Source organism: Amphiprion ocellaris, chromosome 23 (assembly GCF_022539595.1).
Source record: "Amphiprion ocellaris isolate individual 3 ecotype Okinawa chromosome 23, ASM2253959v1, whole genome shotgun sequence".
Classification (NCBI taxonomy): domain Eukaryota; kingdom Metazoa; phylum Chordata; class Actinopteri; family Pomacentridae; genus Amphiprion; species Amphiprion ocellaris.
This window is the reverse complement of record NC_072788.1, coordinates 21,429,481-21,455,040: the sequence shown is the minus strand read 5'-3', so window position 1 is coordinate 21,455,040 and position 25,560 is coordinate 21,429,481. Positions and strand designations below refer to the sequence as shown.

The following is a 25,560-nucleotide window of genomic DNA, read 5'->3' as shown; positions in this document are numbered from 1 at the left end:
AATACAGCATTATTCTCTATGTTAGAGCTACAATAAAACACTGAAATACATCAGTTGACCCAGGACTTTGTCTACTTACAGCTACAGGGTAAAACTGCAGGTCTGCTGCTCTGGGATCAGCTTTCTGCGCCTAAACAGCCGCCGGTCCGGCTAACAACAGGCTCAAGATCAGCCCGCAGAGTCACCGCCTAGTTTTGAAACTTCAGTAAACTCTCCGCGACGCGATTGGCCGGAGCCATTGACGCAAAGCACTAATGTCTCACAGCAATTGAACGGGATGCCTGTCAATAGACGTCTGTCAAAATGATGGACCAATTGAAGGCCGGGTTTGGCTCTTTGTTCCTCCCGTTTGCTGGGTGACGCAGAGGGTCATGTGTTGTTTGTGCTGTGGCCCGTAGAGATGTGTACAGGAGGAGAAGGGAACGGATTGCTAACCGAGCTAGCCGGAGCCTCCCGATTAGAGAAACGCCGCCGAACGTGGTCATGTTGCACACGGTAGGCTTCATTTCGTGAAAAGAGCCCGCTTTGGAATACCTGCCCGGCCGTTAAGGGGCCGAGGGGACTCGCTTTTTGACGGAATAACAAAGCCGGTGTGTGAGGATTGCAAATCTGAGCCGTGCGAGTCAACGTTAGCTGGCCTAGCCGGACTCGGGAGCTCGTCTCCCAAAACAAGAATGGGGTCTAGGTCCGCTCGGATTAGCTTGCTAGTAAAGTGACCTCTGATTGTATTCTCTGATGGCAAATTTCACGAACTACCAGGAAGGCAAGGCAGCGATGTTGATGGTGGAGACGCAGCAGAGGGACATGGGGACGAAAGCCGCGGCCGCAAACGGAGACGGCTCGGTCGGGGAACCCCCTTCCCCGTTAATTAATATCGGCGGCGGCGGAGGAGTCGGAGGAGGTGGCTCTCGTTTCCACCAACATTTACCGCCCTCCAACCACCTCCAACATCCGCACCACCACCCGCCGAAGGATCAGCAGCAGCACCATCACTACCAGCTGGCCCCGCAGCAGCATCTTTCCGGGGAAAACACCGCAGAGTCCCCGGGCAGGAAAGCCTCCTCCTCCTCGTCCCTCAGCCAGGTACACACCGCCGAGGACCCCGCCGCTTCCTCCGCCGCTAGCGGCAGCAGCCATGTATACGCGGCGGTGAATGTCGCAAATACCTCGGACGTTGTGGATGATATTCGGAAGTGTGGCTATCTGAGGAAGCAGAAGCATGGACACAAGAGGTTCTTCGTGCTCCGGGCTGCCAGCCACCTTGGGCCGAGCCGCCTGGAGTACTACGACAGCGAGAAGAAATTCAGGAACAGCCTGCGCTCCGCTGCCGCGGCCGCCGCGAGCAGTGGAGCGGTTGCCCCTTCTCCCCCGAAAAGGGTGATTTACCTCTATCAGTGCTTCACGGTGAACAAAAGGGCCGATTCCAAAAACAAACACCTCATTGCCCTTTACACTAAGGACGAGTACTTTGCCATCGTGGCTGAGAACGAGCAGGAGCAGGAGGACTGGTATGTAGCTGTGAGTGAGCTGATGAGTGAAGGCAAAAAGGGCCACTTGGATTCAGATGATCTGGATGATGGATACGGTACGGTCACCCCCGGTACTGTGTTCAAAGAGGTGTGGCAGGTGAATGTAAAACCTAAAGGACTGGGTCAAACTAAAAACCTCACAGGTGTTTACCGGCTATGCCTCTCAACTAAAACCATTCACCTCGTTAAGTTGAACTCTGAGACCCCCTGTGTGAACCTCCAGCTGATGAACATTAGGCGCTGTGGACATTCAGAAAGCTTCTTTTTCATCGAGGTGGGTCGCTCCTCTTCTATTGGGCCAGGGGAGATATGGATGCAGGTGGATGATTCTGTTGTGGCCCAAAACATGCACGAGACCATCCTGGAGACAATGAAAGCCTTGAAAGCTTTTGCGGAGTTTCGGCCAAGGAGCAAGAGCCAGTCATCGGGCTCCAATCCCATGTCATTCATCACGACCCGGCGCCACCTGGGCAACCTGCCACCGAGTCAGACTGGGCTGCAGCGGCGGTCGAGGACAGAGTCAGTTGTCGGGACGCCACCATCAAGTAAAAGCTCCGGGGCTAGTGGTTATCGCTTCCGTACATCCAGCGAGGGCGAGGGTACGATGAACAGGCCGTTCCGCTCCACCACAGGAAGCCTGGTGCACCTGAACTCAGCACGAGCCCACCATGGTCGCCAGGAGGGGAGCGGCAGTGGGAGCAGTGTAGCCACAGGAAATGCTGGCACCAGCACTTGCAGCGGGCGCTACATCAGAGCTATCCCAGGTTCGTCATCCACCTATCACGCCCGCTCTGCCTCGCTTCCAGTCTCCCACTTCCCCTCCACCACCAGCCCTGTCAGCGTCTCCTCCAGCAGCGGCCACGGCTCCGTCTCTGATACTCTCACCCGCCCATCAAGCGCCTCAATATGCGGCTCCCCATCTGACGGAGGCTTCAACTCCTCAGATGAGTATGGTTCCAGCCCAGGTGACTTCCGGTACTTCCGGGTGCGGAGTAACACACCCGACTCTCTGGGCAACACCCCGCCAATCAGAGAGGAGAACTGTCTGAATGATTACATGGCCATGGGCTGGAACCGGGAGGTGTTTGGTGCCGGTGGGGGTTCTGGAAACAACAGTGGAGGCGACACGCCGCGTGACGAGAGCACATCAACAACAGAGGATGAGCGCTTTTCTTCTTCATCACTGAGGAGGAGGACGCACTCTTTCTCCAGACCTGCTGGCGGGGCGACTGGCGGCTCTGGAGTGGCAGTTTATCAAAAAATGACCCAGACCAACTTCTCATTGGATGAGGGCTCAGATGTGGTGTTACCATTCGGCAGTGGACTGCTTCGTGGTGGGCCTTCGTCCTCCTCTTCCTCACTCCGCTCCGACTACAGCTCCTGCTCTGAACACAGCCAGCAGAGCCGACCATCCACGCTCTCCAGAACAGAGGCCGGAGCCGAGCGCCCACCTCTTTCCTCTTCCTCCGCCAAGGAGGACAGCGGCTACATGCCCATGATGTGCGGCGTGGCTGCGTCTCCACGGGACACTCCCCCCAACTACATGCCTATGCAACCCACTTCTTACTCCCATCATATCTCCCATTCCCCTCAGTTTCACAGTCCAGCTTTAGCTGCCCGTTCAGCCCACCATCACCCACAGCTCCAGTCTCAATCCTCCACGGACTCCCATGGCTACATGATGATGCTCCCAGGGGGCAGCGGCAGCTCCTCCTCCCCAGTGCAGGCCTCTCCCAGCCCTCACAGCAACTCCAGCATGGCAGGTGCTGGTGGGAGCGACAGCATAGCAGAGAGACCTGAGAACGGTGAATATATGGACATGTCGTACAGCAGCAGCAGTGGACGCAAGCTCTCACATGAAGGGGGCAGTGTGTATTACGCACCTGGTACACCTGAGGGAACCCCAAAGTCTTATAGCCCTTATTTCTCCCTCCCCCGCTCCTATAAGGCCCCCACCAGAGAGAGAGATGAAAAAGAATATGGGGAATATGTTCCTATGAGTTCTCCTGTCAAGCCAGTCTATTCATCAGTTGCCACAGCTTCAGTATCAACACCAGAGAAGAGGGGTGGAGGAAGTAGTAGCACATCCACCCCCTCTCACCCACCTCCGCCTTATGGAGCCCACCATACGACTGCAGCCATGGCTGACAGGCGCATTGTGAGGCCCAACCGCCTCCCTTTAGGCAGAAGGAGTTTCCACGGTCCTCTGCGGGTTAGTGAACCCTCCACGGCGTCTGCTGGCACCTCGACTTCAGTCCCTGCCACTGGCAGCTCGTCTGAAAAGCCTTCCAGTCCTGGAGAGTATATTAACATCGAGTTTGGGGATCACTACCCTCACCAACAGCAGCCCCCTGCTTACCCTCTCTCTGCCCAAGATGAAGCGCCTTCCCTGGGATCCAGCGACCACCGTCGCTCCCCTTCCCAGCCCCAAACTCACCAGGACTATATGAGTGTGGAGGTGGGGGCAGATCAGCAGGACAGTGCTGGATGTCTGGGTAAGAACCAGTCACCCAGGCCCAGCCTTGTTGCCCCCTGGAACCCACCCAGCTACATCCGACCCCTGGCTATCAATCCTGGGGTGCTGGCCTCCCCTGGAGTGCAGGACGGAGGTCACTGGAGGTCGATCGGGGATGACTACACGGACATGACATTTAACCTCAGCAGAGGTGAGAGGACTCAAACAAGCCCCACAGCCATGCTGCAGCATCTCTGTGTAGTCGAGGGACGTTATGGCCACGCTTCCTCCGCCTCCTCCTCTTCCATTTCTCCTCCACTCCCTCCGTCGAGCCCAGGTAGGGCACCGACACACCAGCTAGAGCCCAAGGTGGTTCGAGCCGACCCCCAGGGCAGGAGGAGACACAGCTCGGAGACATTCTCATCCACCTCCTCCTCTAATTCAACTCCCCCTGGAGGAGGACTCTGCCCCTCATCCTCAGTCACCCACCCCTCACTGGCTAATTCTGCAGCCCCCAACGGATCTTACCTAACGGAGGGTCAGGCTTCCAGATGGGCCAGCTCAGCATCGTTCGACAGTGTGTGGATGTCTGTGGAGGGTGTGGGGGACTCGCCAGCTCACCATGCCCCAGCAAGAACCACAGAAATGGGCCTGGGCTCCAGGACATCGACATCCTCCTCCTCCTCGGGGGCTGCAGCCAGTAGAATGTGCAGGAACATGTCTGTTGGTTACCAGAACGGCCTCAACTACATTGCCTTGGAGCTGCGGGAGGATGGGAGTAATATGGGAGCCATGACGTCGGGCGCTGGTAGCAGTAATGGGAGCACGGCGGCGGTGGGGACGGTGCCTCTGCCCGAGAATGGAGCCTATGCCAGTATCGACTTCACCAAATCAGATGGAGTCACTACAACAACCAAGGGTGAGTTAGCTCAAGTGCATGTCTGTGTATTTTGTGTTTCAGGTTGACAGATTGCCCCTCAGATTTTGTTTGTCTCCTCTGCTCTGACAGTTAATCTTTATAGAAACCTTTAGTTGCTTTCCAGGAGTTCACACAGCAGCCAGCCAGCCAGTGTATGAAGAAGCAGAAGCAGAGTTGTTTTTTTTTGTTGGTTTTTTTGCTTTATGTATGTGAGAGAATGTGCTCTCTTGTGTGAGTAAAAGAGAGTAAGTGTTAGGGATATTTTTGCTTCACTGAAATCCAAAATAACTCTGAGTGCTGTATGCTATTATTAGTTGCATTATATCAATTTGCAGCTCCTCTAGTGAGTCTATTTTGAATCACGTCTCTGTGATCTTGACAAGGCTGCATTCAAGCGCTTTGAGCAGCCAGCCGTTGTCTTTGAAGGCATCTGTCTTGGGAACTGAAGTCTGGGCTATAACAGTGCTGGTACAGGAAGTGGCACCAATATGTGATTCATCTTGAGGTCTGTGTACGATTTGAGTCCAGCAGACTGGTAGACGATTAGCGTGCTGAATGAACGGAGGTTTAACTGAGGTCAAGTGTAGACTGAATCACCCAAAAAGGCCCTGACTTCCCGTCTTTGTAGCCGTTAGTGTCTCTCTGTGCCTGTCTGTGCACGTACCGCTGTTTTCTTTGTGTCAGCATGTATGCAGAGTGTACTAATGTGTGGGCGTTTGTGTGTTTAGAGCCTTTTGTCTGCTGTAATACTGTCACTTGAGACGCTTTTCTACGTCTTTGATGAACATTAAAGAGTCTCTCGCCATGACAGCAAAACACCTCACAGTCTAAAACATGTAATCACCTTTTGTAGAGATCGTGAGAGGTGTTTATTTTGGAGGGTGTAGCTTTTGGGGCTGCTGCTAATGATTATTACAGTATCTGTTAATCTGCTGCTAATTTTTCCTCTTAGTTTCATGTCAAAAATGGTGAAAAAATGCATGTCACAATTGTGGCTTTCTGACATACACAACAAAGAAAAACAGCTAATCCTCTCATTTGGGAAGCAGTAGCCATCAAACGTGACCAAGAATGTCTGACTGTCGTCCTTTTTTTTAATCGTGCCATTTTTCATGTCAGAGGCGCTAGAAGTTCAGGAAGGGCTAATTTATACAGTTGTAAGTTTTCTCATGTGGCACTGAAAATTGTGAGATCTTGTCCAAATACAATGACTCACTCTTTCTAAGTGCCTTTTGTGGATGTGATTTACAGTAGTTGCTGCCTGAACTTGTGGCGCTTTGGTCTGAAACGGCGGAAAGTTGTGTTGTGTTTCAGAAATCATGCAGCAAATAAAAACCGCATCAGGTCGATGCGTTCAAGAACTTATTGGAGTTTTACCTTCAGCTTTTATTTTCATTAAAGTAGTAAAACTCACCGTAGGTGTGAATGTGAGAATGATTGTTTGTCTCTGTATGTAGCCCTGCGACAGACTGGCGACCTGTCTAGGGTGTCCCCTGCCTTCACCTGAGTCAGCTGGGATAGACTCCAGCACCCCCGCGACCCTAGTGAGCATTAAGCGGTGTGTAGATAATGGATGGATAGTAAAACTCATTCTGCTCCTCATGTGCTTTGAATTTTAGCGGATGTTGATTGGATTTTTCTCCAATTAGCCAGTTCGTGCAACAGCTAGCATAAACCTTCCTGCAGTTTTTCTGTATTTGGTTTCATCCACACTAATACATTGCATAATTGCTGCTACTTTTTCACCAAGCAGCCACACTAAGATACCTAAAACTGCGATTTTTGGAAATGCTGTAGACCTATGTTTTCATCTGTACACTAAACGGAGACTTTTGGAAACGACATAACAGACACTCGTTCAATTTCTGATTGGGCTTTATTCTCACTATGCCTATGAAACGGAGCTAAAATGCTGGTCTTGAGCGAGATCAAATTCCGTTTGACAATTTATTTTGAAATTAGAACATAGGGTTGATGTCACCACTGTGTTCTGATCCTGTTTTCACTTTCTGCTTAGTGTTTAAAGTATCATAAATAGTAAAAAATGACCATGTTATTCATAAATGTCTCATTTATTTCATCCGACAGTCGAAAAAAAACAAAAATGAAACACACAGTGATGTTAATATTTTGATATTGCACCTCAGATTTGCCAAACTAATCAACTATTAATGTCCACTGTATATATACTGCTGAAACAATTTGCTAATTCACTGTATTACCATGTATTTCAGACATTTGAGAGACATTTTCTCATAATTTCTCTTGCAGAGTAATGTTCTGTCCCTCAACTCATCTCACTGTCCACATGTGTACAACAAAAATTAATCTTGACTCGTTTAAATCATTAATATGTCCATCAGAACAATGACATGCAACTGCTACAAGTGCTAACATAATTGCTCAAGGGTTTTCTAATCATCAATTAGCCTTTCAACACCATTATTTAACACAATTTAGCATTAGAACACAGGAGTGATGGCTGCTGGAAATGGGCTTTTGTATCCCTATGTAGATATTCCATTAAAAATTTCATTAAGAGTCATTTACCCCATTAACAATGTCTAGACTGTATTTCTGATTAAGCTGATGTTTTCTTCATTGAAAAAAAAAATGCTTTTCTTTCAAAAATAAGGACATTTCTAAGTGACCCCAAACTTTTGAACGGTAGTGTACATTTTTAGCTACATATGTTTTCATATTGCTGAATCCCAAATGTTTCCCACTTGCCATATTTCCGGGTTTTTCCTCACTGTGTGTGAAGTACAGTAGGTTTACACAAGTTAGTGTTTGAGGTGGTTGTAGTGTTTCTACATGGAGATACTCGATCATGGACTGTGTGTGAGAGAAAACGCTGTGCTGAGACTTAGTGCTGAGTTCAGGTCTACAGTAGGTGTTCTAGATGGCGTGTACAAGGATCAAGAGGATGTTTTGACTCTGTTTCCAGTCTTTGATCATCTCCGTCTCTCTGATATTGTGCTTTTCCCTCGCCTGCTCCTCCTCCCCGAATCGTCTCACTGTGTGCATGAGTCAGGACTCTCTGCAAGCACTGACTGATTCATTTATCGTCGTGCCGTGTGTGTGTGTGTGTGCGTTCGGGTAAATCAGTGCTGAATCCGTGCCTGCTAACACAGGAGATCAACTGACACTCAAACCGCTCAAACACATCCTATTGTTTGCGTCCGTCTGTGTGTACTTTCAGCCGCTGCCAGCAGGCTCATTAGGCAGCGAGCTTGTGTGTGTTTGTGTGTCGGTTCATGCGATTCAAGGTAGCGTTCAGACATCCCTGCCCACACACACATGCACACACAGTCCAAAACTCTGTGTGTGTGTGTGTGTGTGTGTGTGTGTGTTGGCATGTTTACAGTCTGCGCTCTGCATCTAGGTAGGTGTGTGTTTGTATGCGCTGAGTCATGGCAGGCGGCCTTTGATGTGGTGCTGTAATTGCAGCGGCGGCATGTCAAGACACACAGCGGGGCCGAGAGGAAACGCATCATCATCACTCAGGAATGCACTTCCTCTCAGCTGCGGCGTTGGACTGATAGAGGCACACCTGGATCCTCGACCCGAAGGAGAGAGAGGGAGGGAGAAGGCTGTGCATCCATCCAGCTGCCAGCGAAATTTAGTGTGAACCTGGGAAACGTCGCTATAAATATTCAGCATTTACATCAACCGGAGGTGCTCAAATCCGAAACACATTTCGACTTCAAACTTTAAGCTGCAGACAAAACAGTTACTGGTTATGTTCTCGATTAGAAAATAAGTCGTTTGGTCTGAAAATGGTGGAAGTCTGTGTTTTCCAAAGCTCGAGACAATCAGTTTACGATCACAGAAAAGGAAGGAAACCAGAAAATATTCAGTTAGGAAGCTGCAATCAGAAATTTAATCGATTGTCAAAATATTTCAGTAGCTGACTAATCAATTAAGGCTTAATGCTGAAAATTTATTAATTGTATACATAATATGTTGATTAAAAAATGTCACAACATAGTGAATAATGCACAGTCGTGTCCCAAACAGCAGTATCATCACATCACATTTTGGAAGTTAGATATAGAGGTTTTCTTTTAGCATTTCTGCGTGAAAACTAACCAAAAGTTCAGAAATAGTTCAGAATATTTGCTGCTCTAAAGATGGGATTGTTATCTGACATTATTTATTAGCTTCTATACCTAATTTTAGTCTTTTTTTTTCCCCTTGTTGGCTTGTTTCAACTTGAGGCCGCTGCTGATTCAGATTGTCAAGTTTTCACATGCATGAACATTTATAGTAATCCATAAATAGTAGTTTAATGATGGATTTTTAAAATTTTTATATTATGATGAAGAGTCAAAGAATTTTTGCACCCAAAAAGATAAAGTGGTTCATCGATGAGTTGACTAGAAGAGAATTATTGAATCATTTTGTCTAGTTTTCAGGTTTATATCCTTGTATGTCAAATGTTTTCAGGTTTTTGGACTGTTGGTTAGAAAAAGCTAGTCATGTGACTGTGGGAACTTTAGGGTGTTTTGACTGTTTAATGACATTTTAGTAGCAAAAAAACTGTTGAAATATTGATAAAAAAAATCGATAGTGAAAACATCTGTTAGTCGCAGTCTAACTGTAATAATTTAACTGTCATTTATCAGATTTATGCTACAATAAGATGACAGTGAACAAATATTAATAATTTAAGTTCTTTGAGCCTCAACTGAGGATGTATAGCTTAGAAATGATGAGTTTAGATGAAAGAAAAGTCTAAATTCTCTGATTCCAGCTTTTTAATTACGTTTACTACAACAATAAACAATCTCTTTGGGTTGTGGACAAACCAAGACATTTGAGTGCTTTGATGAACATTTTTCACCATTTTCTGACATTTTATAGACCAACAATTGATTAAATATTGGAGATAATAATCAACAAAGTAATCAAGATTGTAAATAATGGCTAGCACATGGCTAATTGGTAATCCAATACTGAAAAGAAAACTAAATACTAAATAAAAATATAATAACTTACAAAACAGAAGATGCGCCTAAACGTCAGTAAACATGTCGTAGATTTGCTATAGTATTTACAGTATTTTTTTATTATTTGAGTTACAGGTGTGTTTGCTGACCACTTGTAAAGTTTGCATAACACAAAATATTTCATTTTCATCTGTAAAAACAAAACAAAGGTTAAAAAAAAAAAAAAAAAAGTTGATCTAGAGCCCTTTAAATGACGGATTTCATCCAATAAGCCATCTCGTTTCTTGTTACTTAAAAAAGTTTTTCACATTTCAGAAGCTGGAACAAGGAAAGATTTGCAGTTTTTTTCTCAGGAAATAGTCACTAGTAGTAGTTTCTGCTGCTCTAAAGCGGAATTTAAAACTGGGGGAATCACCTTCTTAAATTAAAATACTCCCAGGAATTCATTGGCCAATAGGACGCTGGCTGCTGCTTCTAATAGATGCACTGTTTTTGGGGGGCTTTTTTGCTAAGTCTTCTGTCTTCTCTTGGCTTGCAATTGAATGCTTTGGAGTCTAATGCATGTATGCGCAAACTTAACAGTCAGAGTTGAAAGGATTAGCTGATCAACAGAAAATAAGACACCCATTTTACACCAAAATGCTGAAGCTTGTGAAGATTTGCTGCTTTTCCCTGCTTCAGGCTGGATATTTTGGGTTCATTTAGGTTCAGTTTTAGTTCATTTTCGTGCTGATGCTTCAAATGTGGAATAAATTCATAAAGGGAACTTCTTCTATTAGTTATAACATCCATACAGAATTGTAGCTAATAAATATGACATTTTATGGTCATTACTGCGCTGCTCAAGGAATGTGAGAACCGTAGAGGTGGTGGTTTTTCGACGACAGCGGTGGGAACCTGCCCTTTCCTCCTCCAAGTGGCTATGAGGTGGCAAAGGGTGAGGCCGAGTGTGAGGCAGGGTTATCGGACAGGGGAATAAGGTGTTAGCGAAGATGGTACGAGGCTGCCCTTTTCCTCTCTCGTTCCCACCTCCATGGCCAGGCCCTTCTATATTTACAGGTCTATTTCCAGACCAACGTGAATTTATGGGCCGGTCGGAGGCATGTGCTGCTCGTAACAGGACTCCCCTTTTCCACCGTGTGTGCATGTGTGTGTGGGTGTGTGTTGCATGCAGTGCTCCCTCTCCCTCTTAAATATCCAGATATGTACACCCACAGATGTTAGAATTATTAACCATCAGCTATGCACACAAAGCAATTTCGACTTTAGGCTGCCGTTTCGACTGTCACAGGAGTGTATTTGTGGCTCTGAAAGTCCCCCAGAGGTTGAAGTTTTGCCCCTTTTTGTGTCCATTTAGCAAATAAATAATCCCAAAATAACTCACACTGTTTCATTTAGCTTTGGGTGGCCCTGCAGCAGACGCATGGGAAACTACACACCTCGCGGTGTTGGTGTCCGTTGAGCTAAACGGGGAATTGAACCTCTAACCTCAGGCTTGTTGGCACCAGCCAGCTTCCCATTGGCCAATGAACTCTTGGGAGCATTTTAAATTAAGAAGGTGATTCCCACAGTTTTAAATTCCACTTTGGAGCTGCAGACACTACCACTAGCGACTATTTCCTTAGAAAAAAACTGCAAATATTTCCTTGTTCCAGCTCATGAAATGTGAGAAATTGCTGCTTTTTAAAAAGTTTTTATGCAACAAAAAACAAGATCTTTTAGTTTTAGATGGTTTATTGGATGAAATCCGTCATTTAAAGGGCTCGAGATGAACTTTCTTACTTTCTAATTTTGATGAAATTTCACATTTTTTTAATTTTGATTGTTTTTACTGATGAAACTGAAAGATTTTGTTTCTTGCAAACCTTACAGGTGGTCAGCAAACACACCTGTAACTCAAATAATACTTTTGTGTTTTCATTTATTATTTGTTTTTTGAGCATTGGATTACCAATTAACCATCTCTAGTTGTAAGAAAATGTAATTGTGAGATTATTTTTTTTCCATATTGTGAACAGTTAACCTGGAATGTATTTAGCTGTAACGGTTTTGAATGTGGACAGTTGTTCTCAGTTAAAATGTATTAGCGAAGCCGTGACTAATAATGAAGCAGTTTAAATAAAGTCCCAGGCAGTGATTAAGCTTCAAAGAGCTGCGGTGCTTACTTGGAGGGAAATGTTGAGTCTCATCAGTAATAAATGGACCTAAACAGTGTAACACAAGTTTTTACTTCATCTAGGGTACATTTCATAGGTGGTCTCCAGCTTCACTTCATCACTGAAGCTCCAGAGACTCTCAAACATGCAGAAACTCCGCCGTCTTGCCTTTTCTCTGCTTCTCGTCTTTCTTTTTAATGCTTTTAGTGTCTGACTCACTGCCTCCTGCGAACACACGGTCATGATAAAGCAGCGTTTTTACTGGGGCTCGCCCCAACCTACTGGAATGTGACGTTAGATAGCTTTATTAGACAAAGTCTGAATGCATCTGCAGATGTGTGTTTAAGAGTGACGGTGTGTGCGTCACACCTTTGCAATTGCATTTACCTCCCAGCATCTGGTGACCTTTTGACATCCACCATTTGAACTAAACGTATATAAGCTGTAGCGAATCAGAAACTTGAAGGAGTTTGTTCTTTTTTTTGTTGCTCCATAAATCGTTTACATTGATATTTGGGCAGGAATTTTCATCTTATGTCAAGGTTTTGCAATTTGTCACGTTTTCGTCAATGTGCACAAATCTTGTAAGTTATGTCACAAAATGATAAGCTGTAGAGGTTTTGGGCATTGCAAAATGTGATTATAGCGCCACTGTAACGTCAGCATTACTGTAAAACTCACTAAAGATTATTATGAAGTTTGCAGAGGATTTCATGGCTTTTGAAGGATTAACGGTTTCTCGTTTGCACGTTTCCTGCTTCTTGCTAGTGCCACCTTCAGGACAGAATGACTGTATTCTGTAGGCATATGAGAATAAAATAATGTACGTCAAGTTTTTGAGGATATAAACCCATCTGAGTATGTTATTGCAATACTTAAAAGTTAGAGTTAGAGTTTTTCTACTCAATTATCGGAGAGTAAAGTAATTCTGGGAGTCCAGAGTTAAGCACAATGGAATTTCATTGGAGAACGTGACATAATTGGGGTAAAATTTGACTTTAGTGCTACTTTGCAAGCAAAATCTGGCAACAAAACAAACAAAAATGTGTTGCTGTGGCTTATAAAGCACAGTTATCTATCTCTGCATTTTAAATTTGAGTGTCCTGTAAGTTTTGAAGGTGACTTTACTGTAATCTACCTAAAACCCAAACTCCAGATGTGTTTTAGTCGCCTTTTTAGCTGATTGGGTGTAATTTGTCATACAGTGCTTAACGAATTTATTAGACCACCACCCAATGTAAGGAGTTCACCACTGCTACCCTAAATTAACAGTATTGCTGATTACCAAAATATTTTTTATGTTTTTGTAATGGTTAATCTGCTGGTATGTTCAACTTCTTTAATCCAAATGATATCTTTTATGCTAAAATATAGTTATTGTTGTTATCCATGAATTTGCAAATGCACTGTTTTAGAAAAAGGCAGAAAAAAATAGTAAAGCACATTATTATTTTTTGATTGAGATGCCAAATTGTCACGAACAAGAAGGTCTACCACAACATGTTGCCGCATCATGGAATCCCTTCTGGACTGAACCTGATCGGTCGTGGGTTTATAGACCAGGAAGACAACAACCCCAAGCATACTTCAAAGCTGTGCAGAGACTACTGGACCAAAAAAAAAAGGAATTTGGAGTTCTGGAACTGATGGACTGGTCAAGTCAAAGTCCAGACTAGAATCCTATTGAACAGATCTGGGATTTATTGAATTCAACCATAGATCACACAAAGGTTTCATCCAAAGCAAGTCTCTGGGAACATTTATAAACTATTTGGAACTCAGTAACAAAATTGCATGTTGAAAAATGAATAAAAACAACGTTATTAATTTTTTTTAGTTAATATATGTGAACAAGGACTATTTGTTCCAGTTTGCCTAGTAAAAAACAACACAATGTTTACTTTGAAACGAGCTTCTGACAGATTTCTAAAGTATCTGTGTTTTCTCATTTTTATAACAGGTGGTCTAATAAATTTGTTCAGCACTGTATATGACAACCACGTGTGGGCTGGAGACTTTAAGCATGCATCTGTAGGGATTTTCACAAGAACTGTAATCACTGGTTTCTACAAAACCTTAAAAAATGAGCCCACCCCTCAGGAAACCTAAATCCAGAATTTAAATCATAAAACAGATTTCCAAACACGTGGGGAGGGGATCGAGCAGTTCAGAGCGCCTGATCAAATTTCCCCTCGTTCCTCGATCTGCACTTTAAAAGCCGTCGGCCCAGCTGTCACACCGGCCCGTGTCAGGTCAACACATTATGCTGGCCGTTCGCTCCCATGATGCCTTTCATCTCTTGTCCCAGCTGGGTGAACGGGGCTTTAGGGGGCAGAGGGAGTCGGGTCGGCGAGTGCAGATGAACCAGACGGACAGAGATGGGCGGTGGGTCGGAGCACCTGCATGTGTCCGGCGACACAACAACCTGTTAGCTAATGCAGGTGTTTGCCGTTTTTATAACCCGATTTTGTGGTGTGTGTTTGTGTTGAAGCAAGTTCATCTCAGGTCAGCGAGGCTCGTGTCCTGAGAGCGTTGTTTTGATCAAAGTCCACGCCTGGACTGCACAGAAACCCAAAGACCTCAGACTTTCTCTCACACGCCCACATTCAAATTCAACTCTTTTCTGCTGTCACAACCATAATTAAGTGCAGTATTGCCAAAGCGTGTTGTTTCCTGTATAATGATTCACAAAGTTAAGAAAATACACAACCAGTTTGCACACAACTACACCGTGGCACGTGGGTCAAACGCCACCCACCAGTAAAAGTATTTTAAAAACTCACATGAAAACTCGATATAAAGTCTTAATTCTAGTGGTGGGGTGCGATTAAAAATTAATCTAAGTAACTAGAGGCATCGTAATTAATTAATCACGATTAATTGCAGTTTTGTCTAATATCAATATCTGACGCATTTGAATTTTCAATTCAGATAAATTTTATTTTACGACTGAATTGATGAATAGAAAAATATTTGTTTCATTTATATTTCTGTACATTTTTCATCTGTCTACTACATTCACATTTGACTGCACACTCAAAGTCCAATTATAGCGATTATATTCAACATTTTAAGACTTTTTGTAAACTCAAGCACTTTCAATGTCTTGAAAAATGGTGTACTATGGGATGGCTACACCGTTTGCCGGTACCAGGACTGTCACAGCTAACGTATGGTGCGTCGCCCCGGAGCTCATTTGCATGAAGTAGTTTCATTTCTGCAAATGCAGTGCGGTGAGCAGAGGTCCGACGCATCACGAAACTTTCGTTCGTTTTTGTAAACGTCTAAATCGGCCGTCGTTGAACTAAAACAAGGACAGATTCAGCAGCTTTAGCTGTGGTGCTAGCAGCAGCATGTTAAACATTGAGGTGATGCCATCGGTGTTACCTCAATGTTGTGCACTAGGGCTGGACGAGATAGACTAAAAAAATCATTTCTTTGTATTTTAGACTTAGTGGCGATACATGATCCATATCTTGGTATTTTTTAGCCAGTTATTAAATTGGAATGACCAAAATGAAATGCAAAAATAGATTTCATAGATGGTTTCTCATTCGGGAAACTTTGAACACATTTCTTGGTGTGTTGTTTCCTCAAATCTACAAACTTTGTCACACTTGGATTCATAACATTGAGGCAACGAATGCTTTCAAACTTGTAGATTTATTATTAATTGATGAACTCTGAGAGGACTAGTGCAAACATAGTCCGCTTTACAAAAGAAACTGGCTGTCTAATGCAGCATCAAGCTATATCTTAGTTGAAAAAATACTTTAAAAAGTCGATATGCTGCTGAGACCTACTGCAAAGCAATGAACGCCAAAACACTGCACACACGTTGCACTTGATGCATCGCTGTAAACACTATATATCACCAGTCATCACTTGTTTCCAGACTTTGCATTTCACAAAAAACAAAAGCCCGATTCTGCCATTGAAACTAGAGAAAAATAACAGAAGTGTTCAGATTTTGTGGTTGAATATGTTCGCAAAAGATGCAGCTGCTTCAAAATGAAAGCCTCAGAGTTAACAGTAACACAACAGCGGAGAATTTTCAGATCTGACAGATAAAACTTTAAACATCGCAACTAAATGATTCACTTCAAAACTCAGAAAAATCGACAGAAATTGTCGTCTACAGGTTGGTGACCCAGTATGCACGAATGCAAGCAACTATCTCTATAAAAACGCTAAAACCCCAAACCTATTTATTTAAATTCTCTGATTTGTCTCCAACATTCCAACATTTTTGCCAAACGTCTAGCTGTTTATCGATTATTAGAATAATTAATTTAAAAATGAAACTTTCTCGTGTGGTTGCAGCTCTAGATGCAGTGTGATTCAAATATATTACTACAATACAGTCTTAGTACAGTAATTATTTGGTAGAAAATGTAGAATAATATTCCAGTTTTTCAAAAAACAACTTTTTTTTGCATGAAAATGGCAGTTTATCGATTTGCAGAATAATTTTTGATTCAGTTTCAACAGTATGTACATTCACTATGCAATGCTATTCAACTGTATCACTGCAGTACAGTCTTAATATGCAAAGACAAATTGTTGCAGGCAAATTACTGGGAAAAAATAAAAGAGAACGTCGATTGACGTGAGCTTCAAGCAGTTACGTGTGAGTAAATGGTGCAAAATCTATCAGGGAATGTTTCATAGTGCAGAAAAGTGCACACTGGTGCATAAAAAGTCACTAGAATGGAGGAATTTAACATTTTGTGCTTAAAATTTTAAAGAAGAGTGTTTCAGTGAAGTCTTTTTGATGTGCTGAGAGGATTAGTCAGCAAAACTGAGAAAGCTGACATCAGAGAATGTTTCTGGCTGTTGATATTGGAGTTTTATTATGGTATTAATCTATATACAGCATGCTCTGTAGCTGTGATGATTAATTGATTAATTGAAAAAAAATGTACCTGTAACTAAGGCTACCAGTACAAGACTGTGGCTCCTGTTCGCAGCTGACTAATTTGGTGAGTAGCCCCTGAGAGGTGGTGATTTGCGTACTATGTCTTCTGGGTAATGTGTGCTTTGAGGCACCAGTTTTCTTTAGTTAATTATGCGCACTCAGCACTGGTTTGTATTCGCTTCTGTTGTTTGTGGTGGGTGTTGCTACTGTGTTCAGGTTTGGCTATGGAGTTTAGTTGTTTTGTTTATCTAGGTTGATGACTCTGTTAGCTTTTGTTTGGTTTTATTACTCCACCAAGGAACGCTGCGGAGTTATGTGATGATCAGCGTGTGTCCTTCCGTCTTTGCGCAACATTACTCAAAAACATACCAACAAATTTGGATGATCTTGTAAACTTCTTCATATTACAGTAAATTCAGTGCATTTGATTTTGCTTGTGGCTTTGAGAACAGTTCTGGGAGTTTTGCTGACCAACAATCACATGCAGAATAACACAGTATTGCTCGTTTGTACTTCATGTTTTTGGCAGAAACGAGTCCTGCCTTTAGTAGTGCATCAATCCAGTGATTGATGCACTTTTCTCCTTGTTTGGTGATAATTTATTTGGACCAGATTGTTTTTGGGTCTGCTGCCTCTCTGTCCGTCCATCCCCGTGGCTAGAAAACAGAGGAGCAGCATTCCAGCAGTGCCCCCTGTCAAAGCATCTGTATTATGGCGTGCTGCTCACATTGTTGTGTCAGACAAAGCCTTGCTCTCAGTGGAATAACCCAGCTGGACGGCGGCCATCGGCAGGGTCATTCGGGGCCGCCAGGCCACACCACAACAGCCGACCTGACAGTCCGGCCCAACCATGATAGCAGGGCAGGAAACAAATTTTGTGTTTGTGTGTCTTCTGGCAGCGAGCGCGATCCAAAGTTCACCGGCCACTTTTTCACCAGACAAACAGATTTTTTTACACAGCGAGCGGCTCGAGCTCCAACAGAGATGTCTTACATCTGTGCTGCTTCTCTGAAAGCCACATACTCTGTTTTGCTGTGATTATAAGCCGATTTAATATTGCTGCCATGTTGATTGATCTCTCAGAATCGGCTTTATTGTGTACATTAGTGCCAACTAATTGATGTGCGGTTACTTGTAATTTCAAAACTCTGCTGACTGATATTTCCAAGACATCAACAGATGTTAGAAACCTACCTTTCTGTATTTTCTCACGTTAAACGGGTTTTCCTGGTTAAACGCAGAGTGGCGCTACCTCTCTGAAAATCCCCCAATACCTGGAGAACCGATGATTTCCCCCCTCCGTGGCAGCAGTTACATCGCTGAGCCCAAAGCCAGACAAACTAGTCGGCACCAGTCGGCCTCCAAATGTCCAAAACACAACTAATACTGTCAGTCCAAAACCGCTGTCAGTGAACTGGCCACATTCCAGTTTTTCTTCCTGTGTGTCACGTCGGACAGCTCAGACTGCTGGACACAGTGGTGGTTACTTTTTTTTTTTTTTTAAACGAATGTTGCTCATGTTTACAACTGCAACTGTGGATTTTTATTGAAAAATTAATCATTAAATGTTTTAACAGTTTTATCCATTAAAATGCTTCCAAAGTTACTTTATATTCACATTTGTGTCCAAACAAAAGTTCCACATCCAAAGATACTCACTTAACAGTAAATAAAGGGGGGAAAAAACAGAAAAATATAAATTAAAACCACAAATGTGCATAATAAATGTACTATAGGCAGAACTATTGTTGAAATCACCAATGAGCTGTTGAAATTTAACGGTTTCTAAATAATTTAACTGAATTTAGTTGTAGACGTGAAAGATGCCACATGCGTATTTAATGTGTTTACTTTCATAAAACAAAAAACACATAAGTACAGCAAAGTAATTGTGCCTTTTACATAATACATGAATGTGATCGTGAGGAGAATAAATCTTTCAGAGTAATACAGCATGTCGGTGAGCCTTACTGCATTATATCTCATAAAATTTTTAATTGTCACCTGGTTCCTGACACTTTTGTTTTGCTTTTCATAAATAAATGGACATTTCCACCATAAAATGATGCCAGTCAACATTGATGCAGAAATAACATGCCTGAATTGACTTATTGAACAACCCAATACCTGAAGATATTCATTTAGTTTTAGAAGCAATAAAATTTTCTCTGTTTTTGCATGAAAAAGGCACAATTGGTTGATTGTCAGAATAATTTTAGATTCATTTTCAACACTACGTACATTTGCCATGTGATGCTATTCAACCGTATCGCTGCAATACAGTCTAAATACACACAGTCAAATTATTGTAGGTCAATTATTAGGAAAAAAAACTGAAAATGTAGAATGACATGAGATTTCAAGGAGTTAAATGTTATTAAATAGTGCAACATTTATCAGGGAGTGTTTCATAGTGCAGAAAAACACAGTGATGCACAAAAAGTCACCAGATTGCAGGAATTCAAGAGTTTGTGCTGAAAAGGTTATAGATAAGAGTGTTTAAATGAAACCTTATTGACATGAAAAAGTGACCGAGATAGCTGGTAGCAAATTAGCTTACAAAGCTAGCTGCTGGATAGAGTTTCTTGTCAGCTGCTGATTTTTATTACATGATTTTGTAGGGTTTTTTTTATATAAAACTTTGTCCATTTTGTTATTTTTTTCAAACATCATGAGTTCTGCAAACGTTTCCACATGGTGTCTCTTCCATGTTTGTCTGCTCATGTTTTCAGATTTTTGAAGGTGGTTTACTTACTAATCATGTCCTTTGGTTTCTCCTCCCTCAGACTGAGCGACAGAGGTTCCCACCTCTTCCTCCTCCTCATCCTCATCTCTCTGCTCGGGGCACTTGACTCTGTCACCTTTGGCCTCCCCGTCGCGACCTCTGACCTTCCTTCAGACTGAAACGCTGCCCCCTCCTGGACGCAGACAACAACAACAAACATCACAACATGACAAAAAAAACGCCTGCAGTTTTTTTAAAAAGTGTATTTCATCTTTCTTTTTCTTGTGTTTTATATGCATTTTTTCTCGTCTTTTCCCCCCTCTCTTGCTGCCAGTGTTCGCTGCTCTTCCCTCCTCCGGTTCGACAGTGAAATTTGACTGAGGGGCGTCAACACAACCGCTGATTGTTCTTTTATCAGATGGTCCTGCTTCTCTGTACGCGATTAAAAAGGGAAGTTGGAATTCAAAGCAAAGGCATTATGGTACCGATTTTTTTTTTTTTTTTTACTTAAAATATTAACTTTCATCATTTATTATTATAATTTTTTTTGAACTTACCCTATGTGTAATCCTTCCCCAGCACCATAAAGTTATTACATTTTGGACAAAATTGTGGTAGAAAATTTCTATTTTTTTTAATTAATTTACCAGATTTTCCCCCCTTAAATGGTATGAGCTCGTGGCTGGGTCCATTTTAGCTTCACAGAGGCGTTGCACAGGTACTGCGATCTTTGGGTTAATATTTTGCACAGCGCTTTCTGCTCCGAATACGACTTGGTTATTATGGGTTTATCGTTGTACAAATGCAATGAGAATTCTTAAAGCATTACTTTTTTCATTTTAAATACTGTGTATTATTTATTTATTACAGCAGGTACAAATATTCCAGTACATTTCTTTGTTTGCGTCTCTGACTGATGGTACTCGGCAGGGCGGCGAAACAACACTGACATGCTCAAATCTGTCTTATTTGGAAAATTTTGCTTTCATGCTGAGAGTTAAGAGAAGATTATTGTACATGTTTGCTAAATATGAAGCTATAGGTAACAGCTCGTTAGGTTAGCGTAGCATACAGACTGGAAACAGCCTGTAATCTGCCTGTTAGCACTACTAAATTAACACACTATTACAGTTGCTAAAGACAGTTTGCCCTTTTATGAGGTGACGTGTCATATATTTATCACAATGATAATAAATAATCACACGAAACACCCTGAAACCCTGAAAATTGTAACATTATTTAACGGCAGTTAGAAGTGCTGCTAGCTCTTTATGCTACGCTAAGGTGATATGTCATGTATTTATAATAACAATAATTAAGAATCACAAGCAAAACACCCTGGAAAACAGAAGATTAATTGTTTCAGTCAATATATATAACATTATTTAGCAACTGTTAGAAGTGCTGCTAGCTCTTCATGCTAAGCTACGGTGACATGTTCATTGAATCAGAGTGAACCCGAATAACTCTCGGCAAGAAAGCGCATCAGTGTTTTGTTTCCTTTTAAATGTCAAATTAACAAATGCATGAGGAGGTTTTGAGATGTGGCTGCTGTGGATGGAAAAAAATAATAGTCTGATTTCCCGCCCTGCTGGCTGCACAGAAAACAGTTCGGTAGATGGAAGTAGGTGTTTTTTTTGTCGTTTGTTTTTTTACATATTCAGTTTTACCTCATATGGTCCGTAGCACAGTTCAGGTTAGTGAGGGAGAGTGGCACCAATACACACCCACACACACACACACACACAACGATGTGAAAGGTAAAAGCACAAAGTACAGACACTGGGATGCAAACACAAGGCTAATGCACACACATGAAATGCAAGTGCATGGTATGCTGTACTGTACTTTGGAGGCAGTGGCATGTATGCGCGCACACACACACACACACGGCTGTATGTCATGAAGACATATGCTACAGTCATGTGGCGTGTCCCGTGCCTGCCCTTCTGACACACACACACACACACACACACAGAGTAGTCATGCAGCCCTATTTAGGTGAGGGTAGCTCCTGTGTTGCCCCCGTTTCGGCTCTTTGTCAGCCGCTCTTGATGACGTCCAGGATTTTTCACACACACATATACATGCAGGGCTGTTCGTCAGTGGCTCCCGGTGACGTAAAGAGGCTTCCAGTAACCCGAGCTCCAGCCCCAGGTGGACATAGTTGCCCCATGACAACTATACACACACACACACACACACACACACACACACACACACACACACACACACACACACACACACACACACACACACACACTCTTCAATCAATCCCACTCTTAGCCCAGGCCTGCTACATTTACGCTTTCTAAACCACGCTACTCTCCCACAACGGTTTTCATAGAGAAAAGTGCTCAAACACAAAGACTGACAGTCAGCGTGGGCCACAGAGTTTCAAGTTTTCTTTTTTTGTTTGGTATTCACTCGTCTAATGCTAACTTTGTCCTTTTTGTCAGCGCACTCTTTTTTTCTTTTTGTTGTTTTTGTAATTTGCTTGGACAGATGAAGGCCTGTCACTCTCGCTGCGCTTTTGTGTGGGACGCATCGTCATTGTCGTCCCTGCAGAGCTGGGAGGGGAGCCGAGGTATCACGTCTAGTTTAAACAGATCAGTTTTTAACTGCAGTATCGCAGTAAAAAAGGTCAGTTTTCTGTGATTGACAGCTCACTTGATGCTCTCTGAACTGTACGGATGCAGTGAACTCTGCACATCTGGCTCTCCACGTTCATCTCAAAGTCAAAAATCTAGATTGAGAACGTGCAAAAACACATTTTCAGTTGTCACAGTTGCAGAAATTTCTAATTTTTTTTACTATTTCAGTGGAGGCGATGAAGATATTTTGTCATATCTTGCGCCCTTTTATGAACTTCTTTTCAAAGTATATTACTTTATGCACGCAAGCTTAATAAATACTTCTCGTGTGGTGCAAGAAAAACAATTTCTCTGATGTCAGGACTACAAAAACTTCACTTAAAGAAATTGTCTGCTGCTAAAACTGAATTCTCTGTTGTCTTTTAACGCCGTCAGTGTCTCACTTTAACAAATGCCTAAAATTCAGCTGGAACTGTAGCATGTGCACCGAATGGTTTCGTTTTAGTCAAACAGCTGCACCGATTCATGATTTATCCTTTCACTTAATTTTAGAGAACAACAACAAAAATCCAAAACCAAAACATTTGCAGTTTTGAGTGGTTGCTGACAGACCTATTGAGCTTGAATTAACCAGTGGGTGTAGTTCAGAGTGTGTCAGGTTTGAGACTGACTAATCGCTGAAACGTTCTATTTCATAATCCGAGACAAAAATCCCACCGACCAGCTACTTCTGATTGGAACAAATTATCCCTCTTTTCCCACTGTCCCGGCTCCCTTTTCTTTCCAACCAAAAATTTACTAAAAAAGGAGCGTCAAAGAGAATCAGGAGGTAATGAAAGCTTTTTTTTTTTTTTGTGGAGGTGAAATCGGTACAGAAGAATCAGAGAAGAAAAAAAGCCGCCTTCCTCAGCAGATCCATGGTCTGCATTAAAAATGCTCTCTGAAGATTTTATACCTGTGATGTGTCTTATATGTACATTATGAACAATTTGAGATATTTCCCTTTTTTTTTTGAGCGAACAAAGAATTGAATATAAGAATGTTTAGACAGTGGCTGCTGCCCCCCTGAGGCAAAATGAAAAGATTTAGTTTTACGTTTGTTTTTGTGTACTTACTATGCTACGGCGACATGTTGCTTTTGGTTTTTTTAATGCTAATGGCAAATAAACGGTAGAGATGCTAGATTTTGGGGCGGCATGGGGGTTTGTGGAATGATCGCCCTTTAATTTATTTGAAAAATGTCGGACTTTAAACCCTCTTTTTTTGTCATTACTGAATTAATTTACACAGAATCTGTGCTTATTTTGGCAACAATTCAACCTCAAACTGTCCTTTTTCTTGTTCGGGGTGGAGAAATGAAAAACACCTTTTGTTATATATATATATCTATAAATGTAGATATATATAAATATATATATATATATATATATATATATATATATATATATAATCCTAGCAGAGAAGCATCATTATGCAAACTTTTGTTTCCTTTTTTCCTCTAATCTTTTGATTTATTTTGTATTCTAGTTTACAGAGGGGAAAAAAATCATCTTATTCTTGGTTGTTTTGTTGCATCGGGGCGTGTCTGAAAAACAAAGTGACACAAGGGTAGTTTTTTTTTAAAGAGTACATAGGCATTTTTGCAGTTATTTGTATAAAGAAAATGGGTTCCAACCGGCCTAATGTTTATTTTTTTGTAACTATATTACAGTTTATTTGCTGCTGTGTAGTACAGTTAACAGTTGGAAATGCTGTCGATGAGGATGAAGATGATGCCCTGGTATCAGGGAGGAGAAGCAAAAATTTAATCCTACTCTACCCTGCTACCTGTGTTCTTATTTTCCGAGTTGAATGCTGTTGTTAATTAGCTTTACAGGAAAGAAAGAGTTTCAAAAAAAATAATAATACTGTGGAGGTGTGTATCCTTCGTATGTGCATTATTTTTCGGCGACGTACGTCCTAAAAAAAAAGAGAAAACTGTTGGAAATGGAAATCTTCCTTGTGTAAATAAGGAAAACTCAACTTGTCGCTTTTTCATGTTATGATCGGCGCCTCGGCAGGTGCCCCACCCGCTTTTTATTTTTTGTTTTCATTTCCTTCTCTTTCTTTCTCTTTGTTTCCTTGTGGAGGCAAAAGGGGGTTAGGAGGGCCGCTCAGAGGCGATTTGAGCATCGGCATAGTGTTTATATTTATCAAAACTTTTTGCTTTCGATAGAGCTATTGCAATAAAAATGTGTTCATGTAACCGCCATCGTCTCAGCTGTCTATTTTTTTTTTTTTGTTATACTTGTGTACCGTTTCTTAACACAAACACGACTCTGACATCACTGAAGATGAAGAACACATCGCCTCCAAATAAATCATTGAAATTATCTGATAAAGGTTTCGGTCACAGTGAATGTTGAGAAACTTCCCAGATAATTTATAGCCTCTCTGAGTCCACAGCTCCACAATGAGGCCAGATGATAGACCATGACAAGTTGTTCTGACCGTCAAGTAAATTTCTAGATTGTTCTTTTATCATTTTGTGTCTCATTTTTGTAATATTTTGTCTTGTTTTTGTTGTTTTTTTGGTCTTTTTTTTGTCTGGCTTTTGTCATTTGTCTCACATTTTTGTTTTGTGTTTCCTTTCTGTCCCGCTTGTGTTGCTTACCTACTTTTTGTTGTTTTGTTTCTCGATTTAGTCATTTTTGGTCTCATTTGTGTCATTTGTTTTTTGTCATTTTGTGTGTTGTTTTTGTCATTTTTGTAATATTTTGTCTTTTGTTTTTTTAAACTTTTTTTTGGTCTGGCTTTTGTCATTTTGATTATAGAGTAAAATACTGTATCGTTCAGTTCCAGATCCCTTTGACTAAATGTTGTGTGTCTTTGTAGACACTCTGTCATCTGTAAGTTGTAATGTGTAAATGATAAACTGAGGCATAATCATGTTGAAAGTGAACTTAGTTTTCTTTAGAAATTTCAGGTTGTTGATGTTTTGTAAAAAGATAATTTGGAAAAATTTGGAGTTGACATTATTATTGGGTTTATTTCCTATTATTGATGAATATGTAGCAGAAAATTGTAAAAGAGAAGGTGTATTTTTCAAAAATTTTGAAGCCCAAATGTCCTCCAATTCTGGAATGACCCATATAGTACGTTAACTTGCTTATATTGCTGCTAATGGTAACAAACATGTTACTTAAATTTTTGTGGAGCCATTCGAGTGGTGTCCTAAACTCATCAGCATTGAAAGTCTGTTAAATATGCTTTAGATAACGATGTAAATAGCTTTATTTTGTATTCTGCCCTGTACCATCTAATACAAATCAA

The 25,560-nt window shown here is 42.1% G+C and overlaps 1 protein-coding gene across 2 annotated transcripts; it reads left to right on the top strand.

Annotated features, from left to right (window-relative positions):
- The first annotated feature begins 391 nt into the window (after positions 1 to 391).
- LOC111575407 (insulin receptor substrate 2-B) lies at positions 392 to 24,497 on the top strand. Of its 2 annotated transcripts, none has more exons than XM_023280496.3 (2): positions 392 to 4,903; positions 19,716 to 24,497. In XM_023280496.3, exons 1-2 carry the CDS (start codon positions 736 to 738, stop codon positions 19,718 to 19,720), a joined length of 4,173 nt encoding a protein of 1,390 aa, XP_023136264.2. In that variant the 5' UTR covers positions 392 to 735; the 3' UTR covers positions 19,721 to 24,497. The 2 variants fall into 2 exon arrangements, with proteins under 2 accessions (XP_023136264.2, XP_054863610.1); XM_055007635.1 differs by lacking the exon at positions 19,716 to 24,497 and adding an exon at positions 8,354 to 8,672.
- Positions 24,498 to 25,560: the final 1,063 nt, after the last annotated feature.

What these genes read in the sequence shown, in the direction of transcription:
- LOC111575407 (XM_055007635.1), top strand. Translation starts at nt 736, where the DNA reads ATGGCAAATTTCACGAACTACCAGGAAGGCAAGGCAGCGATGTTGATG. An exon ending in AGTCACTACAACAACCAAGG is followed by an intron (nt 4,904 to 8,353) that starts GTGAGTTAGCTC and finishes CTGTAATTGCAG; the next exon opens with CGGCGGCATGTCAAGACACA.